A 21,901-nucleotide genomic window follows, 5' to 3' on the forward strand; every position below is an offset into this window, starting at 1 on the left:
CACTCAGTTCCCATCAACGTCGGGAGCAATAAAGAACGATGTTGCCGTCATAGGTTTGAGGTCGAGTTTGTGGTATCTCGTATTTCAATGCTGTAAGTATGTGATGTCCTATATCTACATGAATGAAAATACAAAAGAATGTTTGTTCAAGTTCTCGAGCAAAATCTCAAGTTAACAATGTTTTCGATGATTTTGAGATTACTACTTCTTTGCTAATGGTCTATGTCGGCAATTTTGTTACCTTCATTTCTCGAAGTAATCTAAACATAACATAATAATAGATACAAGTTTTAATTTATGACATTAGCTTAAACCATTATACACAACTTTTGGAGATTAGAATCCCCAAATCAAGTTTTAACTTTAAATTTTTTGTTTGTTTATTTTGATATCTAAAAGCTTGAGGTGCCCATAATCACACATTATAAAATCGAATCATTACCGATCAACTCTATCAAAATTTCGAAAACTATTGCTCCCATAGTCCAATTCCGCCAAAGAATTTCCGCTATTAATCTCAAGAGTAAAACTTTATCACATCTTATGAGCCAAATTGATTGCTCCCATGTCCCATATTTTTTCACTAACAAACTCATATGGATTTTCAATAATAATAAAAAAAAAAAAAAAAAAAAAAAAAAAAAAAAAAAAAAAAATTAGACTAGTAAAGCCACCAAAAAAAAAAAAAAAAAAAAAAAACAAAAATCAAAAACCAAAAGGCAAAAATCAAGAAGAAACACACCTTTTTTTCTCTTCTCTTTCCTCCCACAATTTCTCTGTCCTCCGTGCTGTACGTGACACCCCGCCGCCGGCGGAGGCAATGCCTACATCAGCGACAAACAACCGCCCGGAGGACCTTATTCTCCGACTATCATCGCCGGAAAATCAGACAAAGTTCAAAGCACTTCGAGAATTGAAGAATCAGATCATCGGAAATCGCACGAAGAAGCTAACCTACGTGAAATCCGGTGTCGTAGTACCTGCTGTAGTGAATTCTCTCTCCTCCAGTGATTCTTCTGTCATCGTTCAAGCTTCGGCAGTTATCGGAAGCTTCGCTTGTGGTGTTGATGCTGGTGTTAAGGCTGTGCTCGATGCTGGCGCTTTCTCTCTCCTCTTAGGTCTTGTTTCTCATTCCGACGTTAAGGTAATTTGATTTTGGAATTGAATTGTGTTCGCGCGCGCTTGTGTTTGTGAATTGAAAAGTTGAAAATTTTGAATTTTAGGTCAAATTTTGATTTGATGAAATGGTGAATTGTGAAAATTGAGTTGGTTATAGCTGTGTGAGGAGGAATGTAAATTGATTAGGTGATGTTGATGTTGAAATTATTGATAATTTTGATGATAGGATAGGCTATTGTTTTGATTAATTTTGTATTTGAATGTATAATTTAGTCGGAGTTTGGGTTGAATTGAAGCTTGGTACTGAAATGTTGTGTAATTTGTCGTATAAGAGTTATAATTTTGGGAGTTTCTGCTGGATTTCGGTTTAATGGAAGGTTGTATTATGAGAATTGAGCTAATGGAATCATGTGAAATTTGATGTGTGACAAACTGATTTAATGCGGTTGTATAAGGTTTGATTTGATTGTTTGATTTATTAGAAAGTTGAGGAGAACTGAAATGAGTTCATTATTATTTACCTAGTTGAGTTAGGGTTGTTGATTTTTAGTTCAAGCTTGAATTGAAGGATGACTGGAATGTGAAGTTAATTTGGTTTTGAGGTTTATAAGTTAGAGGGCGGATGTGAAAGGAACTAGGAAAGCAGTGATTGATTTGGTATTGTGAGGTTTGATATTGATCTTGGAACTGTAAATTTGTAGAGGTTAGATAGAAGTCATAGAACCATGTGTGTGTTAATTCTGGAGTTCAGAATTCTAGAATTGTAGCTCTTATTTGATTTGTTGAATAAGCTCTTTCTGAAAATTTAATTGGGTTTTGAGGTTAATTGGGTGTATGAGGGGAATTTTGAAACGGGGAGTTGATTTATGAGGTGATTGTAAGAAATTATGAATTATTCAGAATTTGTGTCGGCCATAAGGAATTTCTAGAGCAACTGAGTAAATGCTTAAAAGTTCTGTATTTAATTCAATTGATGAAGGGTTTAGGGTTTGTGAGCTTGTTCTATTGTGTCGAATAGGGGAGCAGTTTGAAGAAAAATTGCTAATTTAAGACGATCTGAATAATTTTATGTATAAAAGGCTGTGATGCCAGTGTAGGAGAGAATTGTGTTTATTAGTGATAGATATAAGCTGCTTATATTGGGTATATCCATGTCACTGTTCTTATGCTGACCAATAAAAACAAACTAAAGGATTTTGTATGGATGTTATTTAGCAAAAATTATGGTTTTTATCTATTTGCTAAAACTAAGATGTTCAATATGTGTGAAATGATGCTCTTGCAGTCCCAATTAATGTGCATTGTACTAGCGAAAGCGGTTTCCCACCCAAAGATCATTTCTGAGTCTCAACTGGATGCAACTTTGCAATAGTGTGTTGGCTTATAAATAATGAAGGTAGGTTTTGTTTGTATAGTTTGTTAGTACCCACCTAGTGTGATACAATTTGAAGCCTTCAGTTGTTATCAAAGATGTACATACGTTGTGATTGATTTCTGCGAGCTTTTCCAATATACCTTTAGCAGTTTAGGCCCTTTACAGTGATGCAACAAACACCAGTATTAGATCTATTAATGTCCAGTCCTGCCACTGTGTGGACTGTAATTTCACTCTGGGGTAGCAAGGTGACATTTGATAATTAAACCTAATATCTTAAGTTGGTTTACTTGTATACAATATGCATATATTTGTCGATTATATAATGTAGGGAAATTATCACTCGTACACTCCAGCTTTTGGCTTTTATCTTTGGTACACCTCATTAATTTTCATTATCAGCGATACACTCATAATTAGCACCTAATTACTACAGTAACTAAAACGTTTAGGTAGTTAATCTAAAACGTGTTAGTTGAAAAAAAGAGGAAAAGACCTCAATGCCCTCCCATTTAATCTCCCTCCAACCTTTCCCTCCAACATTTCCCTCCTTATTTTTGAAAAAAAATAAATCAATTCCCACATCATTAACCCTTATAAATACATGCTCTTCTCCATACTTTCTTTTACAATCTTTCTCTTTTGTTTTTTTTGCTTTCTCACTTTTAAGTTCAAATGTGCAATGACTTCCTCTTCTAGCACAAGATCTATTTCAAGCAATAAAAAATATAACTAATGTGTGGGTTAAAACCATTACCTGCAACTGTAATCCTCCAAGATCTGCAGATATCAGGTTCTCAAACTCAACGGCTAATCCTAGAAGGCCCTATTACAACTTTACATGTGCAGGCTATATTGTAAGGGATGTTGGTGGCAGACTCGGTGTCATGTCACATGTCACAATCAGCATATGGTCAACTATTAAAGGCAGAATTCACTAAGTTCATGAAGAAGACAAATGACTTTGCTGATTTTGTTCATATGGCTTTTAAGATTGCTGTTATGTATTTGGTCTAAAATAGATGCAGTTCAAGAATGGGTGTGTGAGTTGCAATGAGAACTTAGTTGTGAGATGTTAATTGAATTGATAATAATAAAAGTGTTTGATTTATGTTATACTTTCCTGTTACTTTAATTATTAACACTTAATGGTGCACTAACAAGAATAAAGTAGTTAAATTAGGGAAAATGAAGTGATATAGAGAAAAGACATATATTAACTGTTATAGCAAAATCACTACAACCCTAACATATTGTTTCAGAAGGTTAAATCAGAAGTAAGACAAACATAATGAAAAACTTGTACTAAGTTCCCAACAAGTACACTTGTTTCTCAAAAAAATCTTAACCAATTGTGTGATCAAACAGCACTAAACTTTGGTTTATATACTTCAAAATAGACTAAAATAGAATTACATCCTTTTTTCACACAATAGACTAAAATAGACTTGACAGTTGTGAGCCTTTGAGCTTGTTACACCATGCCCTTCTCCTTTTGATTTTGCTCTTGCTTCTTTTGCAGCGTTTGTCTGATATCACACTCTTGGGTTTTGTATCACAATTGCTTCTCCAGCCCTTAGCTCTTTTCCAGTCAGCCCTCCTTTGCAATTTTTTTTTTTTTTTTTTTTGTTATGTCCAAAACAAGCACAGCTTGAGCATCTCACAGTTCTTGACCTTTTGACCTTTTGCCTCGCTAGTCCTCTCTTTCTTCTCTTTTCCTTTTGCTAGGTTGGTCCTGCAAGGAGTCAGCCTGGGCCCATAATCACTTATGCTCATAATCACTTATGCTCACAGGAAGGCGAAAAAGAATTCTGTTATGAGTTTGTTAGTGGGGTTTGGGGTAATGTGGTAATTTAGGGAATAGTTTGTTATTTCTTCTTAGGTGTAGAAGTTGCTAGTAACGGATTATAAATAGGGGATTTGTAATAGGAGATGATTATCCAAAAAATTATAGATAGAAGTTTTAGGAGAGATTCCTTCCTCTCGAAAGAAGGGGAGTTGTATTGTTTGCACTGATTATCAATACATCATATTGTTAGCTGCTATTTCCCTTTTTTGTACTTGTGTGTTTTACTCTGTTTTGATCTCAGTTCCTAGCAATTGGTATCACAGCAGTGATGATCGGAGTTGGAGACGGAGATGGCCTGCTTGAATCATAGCAAGAGGTTCCTGGTATGATTAATCGGGTTTCTCTCGAAATCACAGCCGCCATAGAACGGACCATTGTCCGCCATAGCAGCCTTAAAACTGATTTCAGTGACCAAAACGAGAAGCTACGTTGGGAGCTGCGTCTATCCATGGTGAACGTACCGCAATACCAGTCGGACAATCCATTCGCGTTGCAACCTCAGTTAGATTATAAAGACGACAATTTTTGGGGAAGTTGCGCAAGCTCGATTTGCTCCTCTTTGATGGCACAAATCCTGATGGGTGGATCCTGCTGAATGGATCTTCCATTTCTATTGGCTCACTAAGGAAGACTAACTGAAGGCCGCCATCGTCGCGCTTGATGGTGAAGCAATGCTCTGTTTTCGATGGGAGCACCGACGTCATCCTTTGCGAACGTGGGAGGCAATGAAAATGTCGCTTCTCCGTCAATTCAGTACCACATCGATCGGTATGCTTCACGAGCACTGGCTCGCGCATCAGACCCCAACACGGTGGCTGACTACCGGTGTCGCTTCATTGAGCTACTTGCTCCGATTGAGGGTGTACATGAGGAGATTGCAAAGGGGAAATATATCAATGGATTGCAGGAAAATATCCGGGTTGAGGTTCGGATCCTAGACCTGATAACCTTGGATTAGGCCATGCGAATTGAAGAGAAGTTGCGGCTAAGCCCAAGGCCCAAACCATGTAGCTTACCCACGTAGAGACCCTCTAACCCGAATTTTCGACCAGCTAAACACTACAACCAAAACACGACCTTAAACACTACCACCAACCAGCCATACCTAAACCGCACCACCTAACACCCAAAAAAGAACACTGGCGGAATTAGGAGGTTGACGGAGAAGGAATTTCAGCAAAAGCGGGAAGAAGGATTGTGTTTCTGGTGTGACGAGAAGTGGAATCTTGAGCACCGTTATCGCCGCCGTGAGTTAAGTGTGCTACTGTGGATGACGACAAGGAGGTTAGCGAAGAATCCGTTGGATTCGCGGCCTTCGAGATGAGTGAACTAACACCACCTGTAACCTTACCTCTTGACCCAAACCCAGAAGTGTCACTAAGCTCCGTAATGGGCATAACTAGCTCGAAAACCATGTGAATGGAAAGAATCATGATCATCAATGGAGGCAAGGTGATAGTGATGGTGGACCTAGGAGCTACCCATAATTTCGTTTCTGCATCGGTTGCGCATCAATTGCTGGTGCCGATCATTGATTTGAAAAGCTTTGAGGTTACTTTGGGAACCGGAAAAACGGTTCAGGGAGAGTAAGGGGGTGCTATTGGAGCTTCAAGGGATTTCGATTATTCAGGATTTTCTCATCCTTCCTTTGGGAAACTTTGATGTAATCCTAGGCACCCAATGGCTTGAAAAATTGGGTACTATAGCCTCAAATTGGAAGACTCAGACCTTAAAATTTAGGTTGGAGGAGACATGGTGACATTGAAGGGGGACCCACTGTCGCAGAGAACCGACATATCCCTCAAGGCGATGGTGAAGACCTTACATAGAGAAGGGCATGGTGTGTTGTTAGGTCAGAAGGGGGAAGCATCCCACATTCCAGTTGCACTCAGATCTCTCACTATCAGTTGGCCTACCTCATAGGGAGATTGAACATGCCATACACCTTAAAAATGGGACTAATTCGGTAAGTGTCTGGCCATACCGAGATCGAACGATTGGTGCAGGACATGCTACAAGCTGGGATTATTCAGGCTTCTACAAGTGCCTACTCCATCCAGGTCCTCTTAGTCAAGAAAAAGGACGGCTCGTGGAGGTTTTGTATTGTTTATGGGGCACTAAACAAGGAAGGCGAATTTCCATTTCCGATAATCGAGGAGTTGCTAGATGAGCTCCACGGTGCTCGAGTGTTCACGAAGTTGTACTTCAAATCAGGCTATCATCAGATTCGGGTCAAGGAAGAGGATGTGTCAAAAGGGCATTCGTACCCACGAAGGACACTACGAGTTCCTCGTAATGCCCTTCGGGCTTACAAACGCCCCTGCGACTTTCCAATCTTTAATGAACGAGGTATTCAGGTCTTTTCTTCGAAAATTTGTCTTGGTTTTATTTTTATTTTTTTATTTTATTTATTATATACTCATTTATAGTGAGTCTATGCAAGAGCACTACACTCACTTAGGGCAGGTCTTAGTGACGTTAGCATCCCATCGGTTATATGCTTATATGAAGAAGTGTGAAATTAGGAAGGAACGAGTGGCCTATCTAGGGCATGTCATTTCAGGATTAGGGGTGGAAGTGGATGCCTCAAAAGTACAGGCGATGATCAATTGGCCTGACCCCAAGGAACTCTGAGGATTCTTAGGCCTAAATGGGTATTACAAGAAATTTATTCAAGAATATGCGAAGAAAAGGAATGTTGGGGGTGGACTGCTTTAAAAATGTCTGTATTTTGTAGCTTTTAAAATGGCAATGTCTAGGGCACCAAACCTGGCCATGCCTAATTTCTCACTGCTTTTGTTATTGAGACTGACGCTTCAGGATATAGGCTAGGGGCAGTATTATTACAGGGAATTCATCCCATAGCTTACTTCAGCAAGGTCTTAGGAATACGAGCTAGAGCAAAACTAATATACGAGAAGGATTTTATGGCAATCATATTTGCAATAAAAAAGTGGAGGCACTATTTATTAAGTAGGCAATACCAGAAGAGCTCGAGGTACTTGCTGGAACAAAGAGGGGTTGGGCTCGCGTATCAGAAATGGGTTTGGGTTAGCAAACTGCTAGGCTATACTTTTGACATACACTACAAGCCGGGCCCTACTAATAAGGTGGCCGATGCCTTGTTTCGACAACAACCACCGGAGGTGGAATGTGCGACCTTCGTTACAGCATGTGGAGTCAGTTGGGACTTTGTCAAAGTCTTACATTGATAAGGATATGGGGTTACAAAAGCTGATTTCTCGGTTCATCAAGGGGGACTCAGTTCCTAAATGGTTCTCCTTGGAAAATGGTGTGTTGAAGTACAAGGGCAGGGTAGTCATCCCTAACAAATCTAACAAATCTAAGCTCACTGCTCGTTTACTTAAGGAATACCACGATTCACCATTAGGGGATCATGCTAGAGATTTGAAAACGCATCAACCACTTGTACTGGTTAGGCGTGAGGAAAGACGTAGCACATTATGTCAAGCAATGTCATGTATGTCAGCACAATAAGGCTTCAACTCTCTCTCCCTTGGGGTTGCTTCAGCTCTTGCCTATTCCGAATAAGATGTGGGAAGACATATCCTTGGATTTCGCCGAAGGATTACCCAAGTCCGGGGGGTGGGATTCGATTTTAGTGGTGGTTGACCGCCTCACAAAGTATGGATACTTCATTCCCTTAAAACATCCTTACATAGCTTAGGGTTTTGCTCAATGCTTCATGAAAGAGATAGTGTGGCTCCATGGTATACCTTCATCCATAGTTTTGGATCGAGACAGTTTTTCTCGGTGTATTTTGGTCCTAATTGTTTAAACTCCGGGGCATACACTTGCGAAGAAGCACGGTACTCAACAAGGGAGTGGAATCATACCTTCGTTGCTTTGTGAATGGGAAGCCTAAGAGTTTGACATCGTGGTTGCCATGGGCTGAATATTAGTACAATACAGCATTCCACACTGCCACAAATTGTACACCCGTATGGCAGTGACCCCGCTTTATTTAGTGCGGTTCATTCCTGGAAGCAGAACTGTGTCTGCCTTAGAAGATCAATTGCTGGAGAGAGATGCCATCTTGGATGAATTAAATTTCACTTGGTTCAAGCTCAATGTTATATGAAGCAGTATGAGGATAAGAGTAGAAGAGATGGACAATTTCAGGTAGGGGAGTTACCGTCAGGCAACAGCCCGACAAGGAGAAAGAATGAGAAGCTATCTTCAAGGTTTTATGGGCCCTACTCAGTGCTGCAAAGGATTGGGAAGGTGGCTTACGGGCTGCGGTTACCTCCTGTATTCCACATCTGCTAGCTCAAAAAAGCCGTAGGAACAGGACACCATCCCACGCAGCTTCCTACTCAGCTCACTTCAGATTTGGCGCTTGAAGTTGAACAAGAGTAAGTGCTAGCAAGCCTGATCAAATGGAAAGGGCCGTAAGAATTCGAGTCCACTTGAAAGCATTTTAATGAGATAAATTGCAGATTTCCCTCTTTCCACCTCGAGGACAAGGTGCAAGTTTGGGAAGGGGGTCAACTTTTGCATGAGTCATTGCCCTTATAGCATGTTTGACAATTGCTAAGCTTCACATGAGCAAATGTTACTGTTTAGGCTAAGAGGGAATTGTGATTTACCCTTATATTCCCTGGGCTTGACTGGAAAGCTCTATAGGTATAGGTTGTAGTGGCTATGCTGATCTCTCTGACCGCTCTTGCTATCTTCGGGCAGAGTTCATCATCATTCAAGGCCATTGTAGCCTCATGCCTTGAAGCTATCCTGACCATGCACACTCTCCTTATACCTATCATAACATAACAATCAAATTAGTAATGTAATCATTCAAAAATAGTGTGAAATGCAATTTAGCTTGATCATTACCTTTTAGTAAAGTCAATACTAGCTTGCATTTGTCACCTCCAAGTTTGAGTCATTGCACACATTGGATCAAATTTGTGCTTACTCCACTTAGATTAATAGCCTAAATCTGGAAACCATTTCATGACATCCTCCCCAATTTCCTTTTTAAGTCTCTCAATTGACTTTGTGAATGTGAATTTGTTAGTTAGCATTGCAAGCTCTTTGGACAAAGATGTGTACATTAGTGGACTTGGGAAAGCTTTCTTGTAATTTCTACTCAAGTGTCTACAACAATACCTTCTCTTAGCTTCCGATCTTCTCTTAACTTCCGGCCAAACAATTTTCAATGCAACATCAACACCCTACAACAATCACATTTAGCAATGTATGCCATGGAGATGCAATTAAATATAGCAATCCAGAAATGAAAAAAAGGAAATATATACACACCAGTCTTTCCTCCCTGAATCTTTGACTATGTTGTGGATGTGCTAGAAAAAATAACTCCCACTGTCTTTGTGTTACAATTGCATATGCAACCGTGTGTATCTCATTGTTACCATCCAAGGCAATGACAGATAGTAAAATTCCACCATAATTTCCCTTTAAATGAGCACCATCAACTCCAACCAATGGCCTACTGTTAGAAAGCCTTGCCATTGTCCAGCAAATGAGATGAATATGAATATGCTGCCGAATAAGTTAACCCTTAGGAATGCTTTTCTTGCCATGCCACAAAAGCCTTAGAACCTGATGCTCATTATAACTTTAGTTTATCTAGGTAAATGGTTGTATGGCTCATCATGTCCTCCAAATAATTCATGAACAACATATCTCTTCAACCTATACTAGTTGGCTTGCTTCAAAGTAAATGCCTGAAATAGTAGCTAAGGGCCTTTCCTGAAATGTCTGGATTTGCCCTTATGTCTTCCATTACCTTTGGAGCAGCCCGTTTAACTATACAAATTGGGTTATGCATTTCTAACTCCCTGCAGTTATGCACATTTAGCCAAATCTTTTTTATAGCCCAAGTCTTATCATTTTGCAGCCTACTAGCATGCATCCTCCACTCACAGCATTGTGCCAACACCACAACAACTGCAAAGCCTTCCTAAACTTGCATAATCTTCACGGTCTCTCTCAAATGGGCCTTGTCAATAAATATCATCCATGGTCTAAGCATTATCTTCCCAAATTTGATTTCTTCATACATCTCCTTATGCTTATAAAGCTTATCCATATAATTATCATCATAAGAATCATTAATGAAAGCTGACCAAAAGGTAGGTTTCTAGTTGTCTTCTATGTGGGGAACAATGCTTAAATCATGCAACTCATCCTCAGTACATCACTATCAGGGATTACTTCTCTATCTAAAATCCCCATCAGAAGAATCATCACCAATAGAAGAATCATCACTAGAACCATCAGGATCACCACCAGCACCACCCAAACCATATGTAACCCTCCTAGCATTAGGTGCACTACTCTCCCCTAGCTTTATGAGTTCCCTTTTTGACCACTCCATATACCCTTCCTGATTTGAGTACTCTTAGGAATTTTTCTAGTAAATAGGTTAGGGTCAATAATAATATATGATGGTTGGTTGTTTGGACTTGATCTGGGAAGGGGAGTGGTGTGAAAACCTAGGACTTCTTCTCACAAGTAGTGTTTTGAAGACAGTGTGTGGTGAAATTGGAGGTAACTTCTCACTCCCAGACCCAACCGCCTCCAATTGTTTGGACTTGTCCTTACCCTTACCCTTCCCACCACCAGAACCAGCCTTGCCCTTACCCTTCCCAACCCTTCCTACCTCCACAACCAGCCTTTCCCTTATCCCGAGCCTTTTCACTGTATTTCTCAAACTCCTTCGTACCCTTAGTGTATTCTTTACTAGATTGCTGACCATGATTCTCTTCAAACTCATCTTGTATATCAGCAAAGGTAGTGTTTGGGTCATGATTAAATTCAGTCCCAAAAATCTCATGTAATGGAGGGCTACTAGGATTAACCACACTAGCAGTGGCAGTAGCATAATCAGAGTATTTCAATCTCAATCTCAATCACCTCCTAGTCTTTAGTTTGGTGTTCTCATTCCCTTTCTTAGAAGGAGTGGTATTTTCCACAGATGGCTATTAATTCTCACTCACAATCAATGGTAGGGATGGTTGGTTTAGGGTTGGGGATTCTGGTTCTTCATGTACACCTTGGCTAGCTAGTTCAGTAGCTAATTTGTTCCTCCTAAACTCAGATACTATATCATTCATAAAGGTTGAATTTAAAGAAGTCCCAACCAAAATCTCATACATCTTAGCATCAGGGAATGTCCTAAACATCCTATACAGATCACCATCATCATCTATTGGCCAATGTTTGCCTCTATATGCATAAGCAAATATAGGGTTTTAAATCAGTACTCCCTTTTTTAGTAAAATATCTTCAAATTTCGTCATTAAGTCCATTTAGTTGCAAGTATCACAGTCCGAATCAATATCAACATTATGTTGCTTATATTTAAATCTCAGTGTAACCTTGTCATCCATTCTGCAAAGTAAATTAAACTACCATGATTTAACAACAACAGTAATCACAAACTCAATAATACATATTTAAACCTAGATTAAGCATACAATCACTAACACTATAGCATGCAAACCCAAATTCAGCAATTTTCAATAAAGTAAGTCAGAGAGTACAAAATTAAGCAAGCATACATATTCAGTCGAACATAAATCAAGGCTAAATTAACCAACATTAGAGCATAATTCAACCAGTCAACATAATTCAACCACTCACAAGAAAGTACAAACTTCATCTAAAACCTAGCAATGTAATGCAAAAAATTCAAAAATTACAACAAAAAATAATCGCTAACCTTTTACAATCCACAAAGCAGGCCGGTCTGAGGCTACCAGAATTTTGCTTCAGAAGCGCGAGAATTAGGGTTTGATACAGAATAAGAACAGGGGAAAGAGAGAAGGAGATGAACGATGGAAAATTTGGAGTAAATTATGCTAGTTGGGCTTGGAGGGAGAGTTAATGATTGAGGGGGCATTTTAGTCAAGTCAAGTCTAAGTAAAATTCCTGTCATTAACCCTAACTAAACGTGTGATTAACGGTTTATTTACTGTAGTAATTAAGTGTACCGCTGATAATGAAAATTGAATGAGGTGTACCAGTGATAATTTCCCTATAATGTAATTGTGGTCACTGAACACGAAGTGTTTAAAGAAGAATCGACCTCATATACCAAGTCTTGTGAAGCTTTTTGATCAATCGGTTTGCCTTTTGTGTGTGTGTGTTTCTGAAAATCTAAGTTATTGATGCATATACAGGATCAAATAGTTATTTCACTTCACATGCGGTTGCTTTTATGTATGCATTTATCTATCTTTTGCAGTATAATCAAGAAATATCTTTCTTCTTGGTGATTTTGAAACCTTAATGCTATGCAGGTTGTGGATGCTGCTGCTAGATCACTAAAAATAATATACCAGTCAAAGTTAGCCCCCAAGTATGATTTTCTTTTAAAGGAAAACATGTGCTTCCTTATTTCGCTATTAGATAGTGAAAGCGAGAATATTACAGGACTTGGTGCTACTATTATTACGCATTCTTGTCAGATTATAGCAGAGCAGAAAGTGTTGTATGAGGCTGGCATCTTAAAGAAGCTTTTAAACCTTCTGCGAGGTTCCCTTAGCCAGAGAGATGCTAGTTTGGAGGCTCTAGCTGCTGTTAGTAGGAACAATCCTGATGTTAGTTCAGAGTTTGCTGAAGCCAATGATGGAAGAGCTTTTAGGGTTGTATGTGAACTGACGAAGGATAAGTATCCCCGGACAAGGCTTCTGGCCTCCATGTGCTTGATTGCTTTGTGGAACACTTCACCATGTCATCTACAAGATGCTGGGCTCAGATCAAAGCTGATACATATACTGATTGAGCTTCTTGATGATCCTGGTCAAGTTGGAGATGACGCTCCATTCGCTTTGTCCAGTTTGATTGCTGGAAAAGAGGACCTACAAAAACTAGCTTTTGAAGCAGATGTTATTGATAAAATGAGCAAGCACCTAATGAAAGACTCATTACCAGCTAAACGTTTACAAGGGATATTCTTGGCTCTTGCTGATGTATGCTCAAAGTTGGAAGTCTGCAGGGCAAATCTTATATCACTTGAGGTTTGTATCATATATTAGTTTCTCCATGTTTGAAACTTAGTTGTAATGATGTGTCTTTATGTGGATCAGCCAACCAGCTATTTTTTTTTTATATATTTATTTATTTGATATTGTATCTTTTTCCAATTCATGTCACTATTGTTTGAGAGGGTTTGGTCACCTTTTTTTAAGCATGGTGTTTGACAATAGTAATACTACCTTAGTTTCAATCTGATCATAACATTTACTATGTGCACACATTTTAAGAAAATTGGTAAGAGTGGGGGGAAAAAGGCGGATAAACTGATAAAGTAATAAAGAGTGAATGGAAAATGAATATATTGCAGGTAAGAGGGGTGATGTAGTGAAGGAAGATTCTAAATATGAAATAAAGTGATACTGTTAAGAACTTTTAGAAACAAACCAGTAAGGAAAGTGTTAAAGTCATTTGAAAACAGAGTAGAGTTATTAATGTGTTCCTCTTGTTTGTGAGTGTGACCTTATAAACTGTTTATTATATATGAGTAGAATAAACTGAATATTAACAATTTCATATGTATTTGCATTCCTCAATCATCAAATTTCCTACTTTCATATATAATATACCTCTCTTTTAAATGATCATTAATCATTTCCTATGATCTATACATCTTTTTTCCTATATAATTCAAACTTTCATTTTCCCTTTAATTTATGAATCTCTAGAAGAGCAGCTGGGGATACTAACTTCCAAGATTTACCTGGAAAATTACTATTGTTTGATTGAGCAATTACTGATATAGGGTGGCATATCTACAAAATGACTCACCAAGTAGGACTTTCATGAATTAATAAGAAAGATTGCAGGGGGTATCACCAAAAGTTTATACTTTATAGTGAAGCAATGAAATTAATTGGTTGAAGCATTTATTTGTACTGTCATTGAGGCATCCCAAAATCTATAGCAGAATAGTCAAATAGTATTGTCAGAGTACTTAAACATGATAAAGTAAAAATGCGGTTAATAAACTGATGATGCATAATTTTTACCTTGTTGATATAGGTACTCAAGTTGGTAGCTGAGGCATTAAATCATGACTGCTCTGAAGTACGAATTGCAGCTTGCATGTGTTTGCGGAGTGTTTCTCGGTCAGTCAAGGTTTGGACTTTTGATATCTGTAAGAAAGTTTGTATTGCGTTTGTATATTTGCCATCTTTAGTGCATTATCTCATATTCCATTATTTCAGAATTTGAGTGCAGGTATGTTCATGAATGATCTGATTGTGATTCCGTTGATAAAGCTTCTAAATGATGCTTCGACTGCTGTCCAGGTACTGTTCTATCCTTTTTGCAATGTTTTGTGTAATATGCTAAATATCCTGTTCAAACAATGTTACTTAACAACTTTCTTGTATATGACTCTTACATTGGTGTTGATTATGAAGTAATCTTTTTTTTTTTTTTTTTTTTTTTTTTGAAAGAATTATGAAGTAATCTTTATTCCTTAACAAAAATTAGCTTCTTTTGGCCCCTTGACATTGTGGTAGCTGTTCCAGCTAGATGTATGGCTTGTTAAAGATACTCTAAGTTTAGATTACATGTGGTAGCTTGAGAAATGGGAATGGGATAGGAGTGAATAAGAAATAGTCGATCATGTTTAAATATCTGATAGTAAATTTATTTATTCACACTGTTTTTTAGGGTGGTACATTCTCGATAAAGATTGTGGTTTCTAATGTGAAAATATGTGTTTTTTAATCCTTTTTTTTTTTCCTTTTAAATTGGTATTAGGGTTTAGGGTGACACATGCGCCTGTTGTCTGATTGCCATCTTACAGTAGTCGATAAGGCCGCCTTATTATACAATTCCTATTTCCTACGAACGGATCGCAAATGACTTAAATATCGGACATAGTATTGTAAGTGGTAGATTGACTTAAAAACACATGTTTTTCTAGATGAGGGCAGATTTGCACCCTTTGGTGCTAAAAAATGCCAAGTATGGGATTGGCCAAGGCTCAATGCCTTAGTGTGGGGATGTTAAATGTTGATGCAGCTGCCCATAACCCTTGGGGCCAAGGCACAACACCTTAATCTTAAAAAATACCTATTAAAAATAGTTCCAAGTTCCAACCATTAAAAATAGCCTCTCGACATGTTGTGGGGCCCATGGGAAGTACCTCAGCTTGTTTTCTTTCCGTGTCCACTATACTAAATAATTGTCCAAAACCTAAAGCCTATTATATACTCAAAATTTGATAATTTTCGGAAATTTTGGGACCGAGGGTTAAAACTACCGGCATTTTAGTGGATGCTTCTCAGGGTCATATTACATTGTTTGGAAGTATATTTGACCAGTAGTTGGTCACAGAAAAACATGTAGTGGCCTTAAGTAATTTACGGAGGCGTGTGCGTTAAATTTGAGTGGACACTTCAAAGGCTATATGGATGGTTCCAACCAGGCAACCATGCAAATGGCCTCCTGTAGTTTTAGGGTCCATGGGAAAAGCACCACGACTTGCTTTCTTTTTTGGTTCCCAATAGGTAAAAGAAGTCCAAAACCTTTAATTCTATACATAAAATCAGACCTGTTTTGAAGGTTTCATGACCTGGTGTCTAAAACTCTTGGGGTTTAAGTGGATGCATCCTAATGTCATATAATAATGTTTGCAACTATATATGACCACTAGTCAGTTATATAAAGTCTCGTGTTTGCCTTGAGTTAAGAAGGGAGGCACAAGTTATATGGTTAAATTGGTAGTTTAAAGGCGAAACAGGTGGTTCCAACCGCCTAAATGGATTCCCAAGGTGTTGTGGGGTCTATGGGAAGCACCTTAACCCGTTCCTTTCCTAGCCTTGAAGAGTAGCTAACTTTGGAAAAAATATTCCAATATTGAAGTGAATGGGTTGGGTTTCTTCCGGGGTCATGTAAGTTGATTTGGAACCATGATAAACCTACTATAGCATTAATAAATAATGTGGGTATACATATAATCTTCCTAGATGTTTAGGCAGTATCTCTTTGCTTAAGGTTTGAGAAAATGAAATATAGTGGGTATAGTATGGCTATGTGTGTATCTTAACACAGAGTGTTTCCAGCCTATTGCTAACACTCAAAATCATTTTTTCACTTACATATGTAAGTGGAAGTTGTTAATGCCTACTTGCATATGAGAGATATTACCATTAAACTTCAGGGACGCTTAACTATGTCTCCGGGTGTCCGATCAGGGTGAATTATTTTTTGAAATTGGGTGTTTCGACGAGATCTACACCGTCCAAACTCCCAACGAGTGTTTGGCCAGGTAAAAAGTCGAAAAAAGGCCTCTAGAAGGGAAATTGGAATTTCACCCTACATCCATCCCTTAGAAGGGTATTTTGGTAAATTGAACCATGATACCAAAGGTTACATACGTAATTTGCCATAAAATATACCCAATATCCATTCATTAAGTAAATCCATATGTTTTTCTACCATTTTAGTTTTCACACAACACCAAACAACAACCAGAGTTAACTACTACATACTTATAAACCTAACTAATATAAGGTTTTCTTTATTACATTTTTTTTCCTTATATTTTATCAAAAATCTAAGTTGCCATGATGGTACAACACCTTATTGGGTTAGGACCTAGGTTGACTGGAGGTTCAGGATTGAATCTTGACCCACGATTTTTTTTTTTCCCCTCATTTTTATTACTTCAAGCTTTCCACAATATGTTCTCTCATCACTTGAGAAAATTTGATCATAACACCCAATTTTTTTTTTATGGAATCCCAAGAATGGGTATTAATCTTCATTTTGACACTTTTTTTTTTCCAAAAAAATATTTTTTGTGGGCCCCAAAAATGGAAAACACGGGAAAAAAGGTGGTAATTGGAAAAACTGAAAAAGTTGTTGAACAAGCCTAAGAACATGGGAAAAAGGTTTGGAATGGTAGGGGATGTAATTTTGACACTTTGGTACATCCCATATTACCCTTACTGCTCGTTTTTCGAGGTTGTTTTATACCGGGAATGTGCCAATTGACCCCAGGACATGGTGATTGAGGGACAATTTGTGTGTAATTGATGATGGAATATGAGATGAGATGTAATACTTAGATTACAAACATGAATAGTACTAGTATGATGATTTCATAAAAGTATTATTACTATTTATAGTCTATCAATCGACACATTAATCAACACACATGTGAATAGTAGTATGATTATCTATAGTTACATCATCTATACCTTGTGTTATTTTCCAATTCCAAACTATAGTGTGAAGTCACATCACATCACTAATATCAAATCCCATAATATTATGACATCACATCATTATGCATATAATTACATAATATGACATCATTATACTTGTATGACATCCTTAGATTCATATGACATTATTATTGTCAAATCACATCACGTCATTATTGTTAAGTAATATCACATCCATCATTATTATATGACATCATTATTATCAATTCACATCACTTCAATATACTTTTATGACATTATAATTTACTTTTATGACATCATTATTGTCAAGTAATATCACTTCAATATAATTTTTGTGACATCATTATATTCCAAAATTTTAAAATAGAAACATAACTCATTCTTGGTACTTTATAGACATCTTTATAGATGTGTTATGGTTTCAAACCACCTTATATGACCCCGGGAGTCACCCCACGTATTCAGTTCAGTTTTCATAAAAAATGTCAAAAAATGACCCGAAATCGTGTATTTATAGCCTTTAATTTTGGACAATTTTTCACTTTTTAAGACCCGGAAATAAAAATTGCCGAGATGCTTCCCATGGACCCTAATACACCCCAGGAGTCCATTTGGGTGGGTAAAACCATCCGATATACCTTCAAATTGTCAATTTACCCGTTTACAAGTTGCACCGATTTCATAAACTCGAGGCTACCACGGACATTTATGGCAACATATAATGATCATATATGGTTCCAAACGACATTATATGACCTTGGGATGTATCCCCTGGTATCGCGAGACTTTTCGACACCGAGTCCCAAAACCTCTGAAATTGGCCAAAAAGTGTGTATTATAGCCTTCAATTTTGCCAAATTTTGACTTTTTTTTACCCGGAAACAAAAATTTCCGAGAAGCTACCCTATAGACCCTAACACCATATGGGAGTCCAATTGGGTGGGTGAAACCATCCAATTTGCCTTTAAGCATTCAATTTACCAGTTTCCGTACACGCCACTTGTATTGGTTATAAGCTTCCACGGGGCCTTTATGTAGCCGACTTATGGTTGTATATGGGTCCAAACAACATCATATGACCTCAGGATGCATCCCGTAAAATTCCGTGAATTTCTGACACCGGGTCCGGACAACTACTAAATTGCTCTGATTTCGTGTATTATAGCCTTCAAATTTGGCTTCCGTACATCATTTTTTCACTCGGCAAGATTATGCTTCCAAGTAATTGCATGGGTTCCCAAAGGGCCTTGGGAGTCATGGATGATGCCCAGAACCATCTCGTTCATCCTTAATCACCATGTCTTAAGGCAACGATGACATACCCTCAAACGACAAAACTAGTTGTTTGTATGCCTTGTCCTTGGGTGCACATGTCTTGTGCACATGCCACACGCCCCCTTGCATCATCCGTTTATTTGATTTTTTAATGGGGTCTGAAATGATTTTGATTGTGCCTTCTGTTTTTGACAGAAGTCAGACTAAATTATCAGGGGTGTTTTATTTTTATTTGTTGCTTATGGATTAACTTTGGGTGGAGTCTTCCTTATTACATGACTCAATGTATTTTTTTCTCTCTATTGTTTAGATTGCAGCACTCAGTGCTTTATGTAATGTAGTGGTGGAATTCACAACGCGTAAATCCATCTTTCTTCAATATGGAGGTGTCAAACAACTTGTTCATCTGTCAACATCAATGGATTCTACTGTCAGGTTAAATGCTGTACGGGCTCTGAAAAACCTGATTTTCCTGGCCGAAAAACAGTTTAAAGGGGAAATATTTTTGGAGCTGTCACCTGCCACATTGTGGAGTCTCATATGTGGTAATAATTGCTGTTAACTAATTATTGAAGAAAATTTTTGCGTAAGATAATTGTTAAATCTACATATTATGATTTGCTACATTATATTTGCATGCAGATCATGAGTCGTCTGTCCAAGAGCAAGCCATCTCTTTTGTTCGCAATCTTGTTGATGGATGTGTTGACTCTATTGAGTATATATTCACTGAAGAAGCTATCATATTACATGCCATTGTAAGACTACTGAGGAACACATCCAATCCCGAAGTCTGCATTCAGGTTAGATATCTTGCTTGCTTAAGGATATCAACAAAATGTGGTTTATGTTCCTTGCTTGTTCTTGATATGTTATTAGGCTGATGGATGAATCGCCTTTTAAAATGCTATCCTTCTTAAGAAAATAGTACTCCCTCCGTCCCACAATATATTGTGCCCGTTTCTCATTATTTATGGGATTTAAAGGAAAATGGAGGGAGTAGCAAGATTCCTTAGACTGCATCAAATGATTTTCTGGTACATATTTCTTTGCATACTACAGTTATATATATATATATATATATATATATATATATATATATATATATATATATATATATATATATATATATATATATATATAGTAAGACTGTGAGAGAGATAATGTGGATCCAGTGGAGGGAGAGTGAGAAGAGCATCGGTTATTCAGTCAATTCCATTTGAGTTAAAATGTGTCCCAAAATAGTGGCACATTTTTTAATTTTTTGTATAAAAGTTTGGTATTTTTCAGAGGTTAGGTCAATTGTGAGGGTAAGTTTGTCCAAAAAAGTGTGATGTATTAAGAAAGAATCCAAATAGGTGCACCATTTTGGGACACCCGAAAAGAAAAAGTACTATATTATGGGTTGGAGGGAGTAGACCCTAGCGTAATTCAGTTGATGACTACATTACTACAGTGTATTATCTCAGAATTATGTATCAGTTGCACTGCTCTTTCTTTAAAGACAGTAATTGCTACAAACTGTGTTGATTGAAGTAAAAGAAAGTGGGCTGTGTACCGATTGGCATGAATGTAGATAATTGCTGCAATCACTGAAAGGGCTTTGTGGTTCTGAATTCCAAGTTTGGAGCTTGGGTAAATTGCATAGCATGAATTCACTTTAGCTTGCTTGCTTGCATATTTATGTTCACCCACTTATATACTTTGGTAAGAATGGTGCATCCTTTCATTTTCTGATACATAGATGTTGCTTATGTATGAGTCCTTTCCCTGTGGTTGCTGCTCATGGTAGAACTTGCTGAATATTTACTAACAATTTGTGAAAAGGATCAAATTCCAAGTTCATAGAGTATCGTTGTGGTCTGACAAAGCCTATGTTTATTTTGGCACTGATATACTTTTCCTTAAACTACCTCCTCCAACCGCTTTTTTTGGATTAGCTATTTATGTCATATTTTGCATTCTCCTGCTAGGGAATGTATGTACTTGCAAATGTGGCAACTGGAAACGAATTCCACAAAGAAGCAGTTCTGCAGCAACTCCTCCCACCAGCTGGTAGCGATGATCCATCCGTTTTGATCAAGCTTTTGCAAAGCAATGACAACAGATTACGCACAGCGACTGTTTGGACTGTTGTAAATCTAACATTTCCTAGCAGCCCTGGTGCTTATAGTCGGCTTGTCAAGCTACGTAATGCTGGTGTATATAGTTCGATAAAAAACATGGCAAATGATTCCTGCCTTGATGTCAAGGTAAATTATATATAACACAATTTAAAGCATCTATGCCAAGTTACATTTTCTATTATTTTTTATGCGAACTTGTAATATTCTTTATGTTTTTCCCCCTTGCTTTGCAGCTTCGTGTCAAAACTGCACTGGATCAATGAGCAATCTGTGGCGTTTTGTGACTACTCTACCTAGCTTTCTTTGGCTACGAAGAGGCCCTGGTGTAAGAGTCCAAGAGTTTGCACATTCATTTGTAAGTTGTATTACAGTCTGTAGCCCTATGTCCAGTATTGGGGAAGACAGACAAAATATCCATCCTCATAGGCCTCGAAATTTTGCTGAATCTCAGCACAGAGATTGCAATGTATCTGAAAAACAAAAGGGATGGGGCGGTTCATAGTTGAGAAGTAGCAAAGGCATTGCAGTATTCTAGGCTAAAGCTCCTAGAATCAGTGCTGCTTTGAATAGGGTCTATTATAGAAAATTGTTGTAGATTAGAGATTGTTGCTTAGATTATTGAGATTAATCTCAGCTGTATTTTGAGCCATGTGAGACAGATTGTTCTAAGATTACAGGCCATGTAAATGAGGTTTTTGCCCGTGGTATTATTGTAATAATTGTAATGGTTGTACTTGCATTAAGAGGATTTTTTTTTTTTGGTCCGCAAGTTGCTTTATTAATTTGTATCATTCGATTTGAATTAATTCATTCAATAATAAGAAAAAGTGTAATTATAATAGATCAAGTCTTTTTTGTAAGACGTTCAACTGTATATATTGAAGCTTAACTTGGGGATGTTACCAGGCTGCCTTTCCTTAAAACTGCGGAAGATGTTGAACTGGCACAAAGCTGGTAAAAAGAG

At 37.7% G+C, this 21,901-nt stretch overlaps 1 protein-coding gene across 2 annotated transcripts; it reads left to right on the forward strand.

Moving 5' to 3' along the window:
• The first annotated feature begins 705 nt into the window (after window positions 1–705).
• LOC145628444 (uncharacterized) lies at window positions 706–21,778 on the forward strand. 2 transcript variants are annotated; one of them, XM_081680738.1, is made up of 9 exons: window positions 1,027–1,144; window positions 2,405–2,515; window positions 12,632–13,351; window positions 14,373–14,468; window positions 14,558–14,641; window positions 19,122–19,356; window positions 19,454–19,614; window positions 20,785–21,063; window positions 21,171–21,778. In XM_081680738.1, exons 2-9 carry the CDS (start codon window positions 2,510–2,512, stop codon window positions 21,198–21,200), a joined length of 1,611 nt encoding a protein of 536 aa, XP_081536864.1. In that variant the 5' UTR covers window positions 1,027–1,144; window positions 2,405–2,509; the 3' UTR covers window positions 21,201–21,778. The 2 variants fall into 2 exon arrangements, with proteins under 2 accessions (XP_081536863.1, XP_081536864.1); XM_081680737.1 differs by lacking the exon at window positions 2,405–2,515 and having other exon boundaries at window positions 706–1,144.
• The last annotated feature ends 123 nt before the right edge of the window (window positions 21,779–21,901 follow it).

This window comes from Chenopodium album, chromosome 4 (genome assembly GCF_948465745.1).
Source record: "Chenopodium album chromosome 4, dcCheAlbu1.1, whole genome shotgun sequence".
Taxonomy (NCBI): domain Eukaryota; kingdom Viridiplantae; phylum Streptophyta; class Magnoliopsida; order Caryophyllales; family Amaranthaceae; genus Chenopodium; species Chenopodium album.